At 37.9% G+C, this 4893-nt stretch overlaps 1 protein-coding gene across 5 annotated transcripts in view; it reads right to left on the bottom strand.

The window, feature by feature from the left end:
* The window catches only part of LOC106683771 (zinc finger autosomal protein), a 24617-nt gene that overhangs the window by 9900 nt on the left and 9824 nt on the right, over positions 1-4893 (bottom strand). For all 5 annotated transcript variants that reach the window (XM_067052899.1, XM_014425448.3, XM_024360081.2 and 2 more), the window contains one exon: positions 4379-4429. In XM_067052899.1, coding sequence (XP_066909000.1) covers positions 4379-4429 — 51 coding nt within the window. The remainder of the gene's footprint in view (positions 1-4378; positions 4430-4893) is intronic.

Here is a 4893-nt window from a genome sequence, read left to right as displayed (position 1 = left end):
AAATTTCAGCCCCCCTTTTCCACACAATTTAATTCAAACATAAAATTACACTCGGGACACCTGCAGTATAGCACGGGCAGGTCCCGATGTATACAGGGGGGTAAAAAGGGGCATATCAACAATTCATGTAGTGAGTAGGATGCTTGGGGATTATCAGATGTTTATTGGTTGTGATCTTTTATCTTTTAGATAAGGTGAGGGCTAAGATAATAAAAGAATAGTAATGGGAAATGGAATATTAAAATCGGACGAAAGAAGTACAGATCCCAACAAACAATAGCAGACGGGAAGGTGCGAGTAGGGGCAGTAAAACAGGTGGAGAATTGGAAGGGCGCCATTCATTACAACGGGATTTGACGACATTTCCTTTTTATGAAGGAGAGATATTGGGCTCAACAGAAAGGATGGTTCATGAGATTCCACTAAAGCAGGAAAGAGTGACATATGTTAAAGAACAAAGACACCCAAAGGCACTCCGAAAGAATATAAGAGACAAAATCAAAAACTTAAGAAGACAAGAAATAATTTTGGACAGTACGTCACCCTATAATAGTTCGTTATAGGCGGTGTGAAAGAAGCCTACACCAGCTGAGAACGGGGAGATATATAGAGTGGTCATCGAATAATGTTAGCTCAATGATAATACCGCCGATGAGAAGTATTGGATACCGAGGTTTGAGGACATCCTTGACAGACTAGGAGGGGCTAAAATCTTCAGCACCTTAGACTTGAAAGCAGGGTATCACCAAATTCAAAGGTCAACAGACGAATTTTTGAGAGGTATAGATGAATCAGTATCAATAACCAGATTTACATGGATGACCTCCAGATATTTAGTAAATTGGTTACAGAGCTTGTGAAACACTTAAAGAGCGTTTTCCAGAGGATGCGAGAATTGGGACAAAAACAACTACATTTTCAAGGACACACCATATCTCTGGAGGGGGTAAGACCCCTCAAGGATATGCAGAAGGTAGTGCCTTACATCGGATGGCAGTCCCGACCGACAAAAGGAATCAGAAGATTGTTAGAACCATTAAACTACTATCGTCAGTTCGTCCCTGATATAGCGGAACACCTAGTACCCCTCAACAATTTGCTAAGGAAGGTAAGTGCGACAGTAATGACACCGGCCATTGAAGACAATATAAGAAAATGTATAGATCAGTAGCAGAAGGAACCAGTACTAGCCTTTCCTGCCTTCCAAAAGCAGTTCACACTCACGACAGATGCTAGCGAGTACACGCTGGGAGCAGTGCTGTCATAAGAAAGTGAGGTAAGGTGTCACAGAGACAGAAGCACGTTACAGCGCCTTGGAATCAGAACTACTGGGTTATATATTATTATTGATAATAATTATATATCATATTATTGACCATAATATGGTCAATAGAGCATTCCCAATCCTGCTTGTTCAGAAGAAGATTTAGATTATTTGGAAGACAAAAACCACTGGGTCACTGAAGATGGAACATAGCAAGTACAGCAGCAGTATCATTTCGACTATCTGGTCTCAACCAGGTGGGTAGAAGAGTGATACAACATAACTTTTGCTCTCTATACCTGCCATTTCATTGGTGAACAACGGTATATTCTGGGACCCAATTCTGAATCTGTCTCAGAAAACCCACCGGTAGCAGTTCCGCCAGTTACAAATCAGATTCCACCTCTACTGTTAATCACCATGCCACAAGCACATGCCAATGCTCTGGAGTGGAAATCAGGATGGCAATGGCACAAGATCTCACGGTGAATGGAGAGGTTGCAGAAAGAGCGATACTTGCTTTTCCAGATTTCACTTGGTAATCCACAATAACAACAGATGCCAGTGAGTATGCACTAGGAGCAATATTGTCTCAGGAGGGCGAAGGGGGGAGAGCACCCAGTGGCATACGCCAGCAGGTGCTTTATGGAGACGGAAATTAGATATAGCATAATGGAGCGAGTACTCCTTGGAATAGTGTGGGCTGTCGATCACTTTAGGCCATATGTGTTCAGTAGAAGGTTCAATTTACATACTGACCAAAACCCACTCCAGTGGGTGGGAAAACTGAAAGAATCGACAGCCAGAATTACAGGCTGGAAAGTGTTCCTAGCCAAATATAACATGGATATACTATATAAAACAGGTAAAAAAAAAATATGTTGTTGATTGTCTCGATCACCATGGAACAAGAAAAGAGACAATGAGGCTGCAAAAATAGACGCCATGAGAGAAAGAACATGAGTGACCATGATTGACCTCTTCACTAATGCAGCAATGGTGCACCAGGTGCGGAACAAGTTTTCGGAGGTAGTTTTGGAATGGCCGCATCTCATTTGACAACTCCTCGATCCGAAAGGAAATGAAGGATTTCGACGTGATGTGGCACCTTAACACACCAAGAGTGATTGAGGTCGAACTCCCTCATTCTCTGGAATTTGTCCGAGGCACTCTTTTTGCGTACTGCTCACAATGGACTGTTGTAGGGCAAAGTGCTTCCGTAAACTTTCTATTTCTTCCCTAATGTGTTTTCGAAGTGCCTGGGGAATTCACCTCTCCTTCACCCTATCCTGCTTCAATATGATTTTGTGCACTGTTTTTCCTGTAACTCTCAGCCCTTCTTTATAAAAAATATTATCATATTGCTTCAATGTTACCTCTTTCCAACTCTTCCTCTAGTTAATCATGCCTAGCCTAGTTAACATTCTGGAATCAAAAGAGTTTTTCTCCCTTAACTTTTAAACTGTCTGTGAGGCAGATTTTAAGATAAGGGACATTTTTGTTCAATTGCTAGGAAGCACCCATGCTGCAATGATTTTTAATAACTCCAACCTTAAAACAAATTTTTAATCAGGATTATTGGCAGATAGTATTCTTGTTGGAGATAGAAGGTACCCATCAGGAAATTACCTGCTAACATCATTGCCAAACTCAACATCAAGAGGTGAAGAATCGTACTATGAATCTGTTTTTGTTTTTTTTTGGGGGGGGGGGTTGCAAGTGAAGCTTCCAGATGTAGAATCTATTATAATTTCAACAGCCATTTTGCATAATAGAGCATGTGAATAAAATGAAATAATACCACAGGTAGATGAAGAAATAAAGTCAGAAATTTAAGAAGTTTCAAGACAATATTGAAGTTAATAATGAAAATGGAACAGCTTGGGAACCATTCATTAATTAGTTCCACAATTTAGTAAATTTCTAAATGTGACTACCTTTGCTTTTGCTCAATAGCAATGTGTTTTATAGATTTACTATGACATGTAGAGGACACAAAAGCTTATCACATAATTTACTGGTGCAAGAGATAAAGGGAAAAGTTTTTAGGCATATGGTGGAAACTAAGCTTTGGATTAATCTATCGACCTATAGTCTTTTACCTATAGAGATTTACAAAGTTAACCAAACTGTCTTAAAAAGTTCATTTAATACCACACGCACTAGGTCTGAATAGGCTCTAGTGCATGAAAGTAATAGTTTGTAACAAGTTTTGTATTAATTCAATACTTTTCTCACCATAATATATCATTAGTCTCTATTCTTGTTTGATATTAATTGAGAGAACTGCCACAAAATCCAATAATCATTAAATTTGAGAAAAAATTTTTGTTGCAACATTCATTCCTTAATATAATTCCATGCTAAATAATAGATGGGAAAATAAGTTTAATGAATATTAGGAAGATTTAATAAACAAATTAAAACAAAGTAAAGATAAATTAACCACTTGCGCTACAATTCAAATTTTGATAGCCGTGATGTACTTTACAATAAAACATGAGGTAAGGTATTACATTGATGCCACACCACGACTGCGAGCGCAAAGCTTTAAGCAGCGCCTTAGCACGTTGGTAGGTTCTTATATAAAGAATTTTACACTGATACGAATAAATATTCACAACAACAATAACATTTTATTAATTAGTAATCTACTTTTGTATGGTAAATTTTAAAACACTTGGGAATATGTAATGCCACAAGGCATTCCATACACTCTCAAGTAGTTTCGCTGTTTTTTTTTATGTTTGGTGCACACTTTACACCGACTGAGGTTTTTTTATAGCTTCTGTGGGTGAAATTTTCCTTGAATAAATGGCCCCATTGTTTTGTTTGTAATCAAAGTGATGTATCACCAACAGACAGACAGCCTTCTACGCTCTGTGTATTCAGGCATACATACATTTTCTAAAATCTGTTCTGCCACATCTAATCAGAATTTTGAAAATGTGGGGGACATATCGTTTTTGTTTCTTTGTTCCTACCGACATGGTATACATGTACCTGGCGGTTTTGGAACAAAAGGATCTCAATGAGTGTGGCACATCTTTATAGTGCAAGTAGTTTTATGGTAAATAAAACATAGCATGGCTAAATCCAACATATCTTTCTCACCTTCATCTGGGACAAGCATCTCCTTTTCTTGTTTAACATGAACGAGTCCACCTGCCAATATATATAATATGTAAAACAACATAGTAACAGGAAATATTTTATAACAGAGTAAAAAAGTTTGGTACTTTTTTCATTTTTCTAGAAAAAAAATTCAATTTTAATTATAACACAGAAAAATGTCTAGCAATTCTGTATAGAACATATATTAGAGGGTTTTTAAAATAAGATTCTCCACCCTAGACTAACTTTGTTAAACTTAGAGCAGGAAAAAACTGCTAATTTTCAATTAGCAGAATGGGATGTCTACCAGTCTAATCCATAAACCTGGTAACCCCCTTCGCCCCATCATTTTTAATATCAACGCTCCCTCCTCTAAACTCAGTAAATTTCTTCTTCCTCCCCTTCAAATCCTCAGCCACAATAACTCTTATGATATCCGTAATTCCTTCCACCTTAAAGAACTATTACAATCCTTCAACATACCTGACAACTTTATCTTAACCTCCTTTGATGCC

The sequence above is a fragment of the Halyomorpha halys genome, unplaced genomic scaffold (genome assembly GCF_000696795.3).
Source record: "Halyomorpha halys isolate HHAL.00 unplaced genomic scaffold, Hhal_1.1 Scaffold516.1, whole genome shotgun sequence".
NCBI classification, from domain to species: domain Eukaryota; kingdom Metazoa; phylum Arthropoda; class Insecta; order Hemiptera; family Pentatomidae; genus Halyomorpha; species Halyomorpha halys.
The sequence above is the reverse complement of the archived record's forward strand: the minus strand, read 5'-3'. Positions and strand labels throughout refer to the sequence as shown.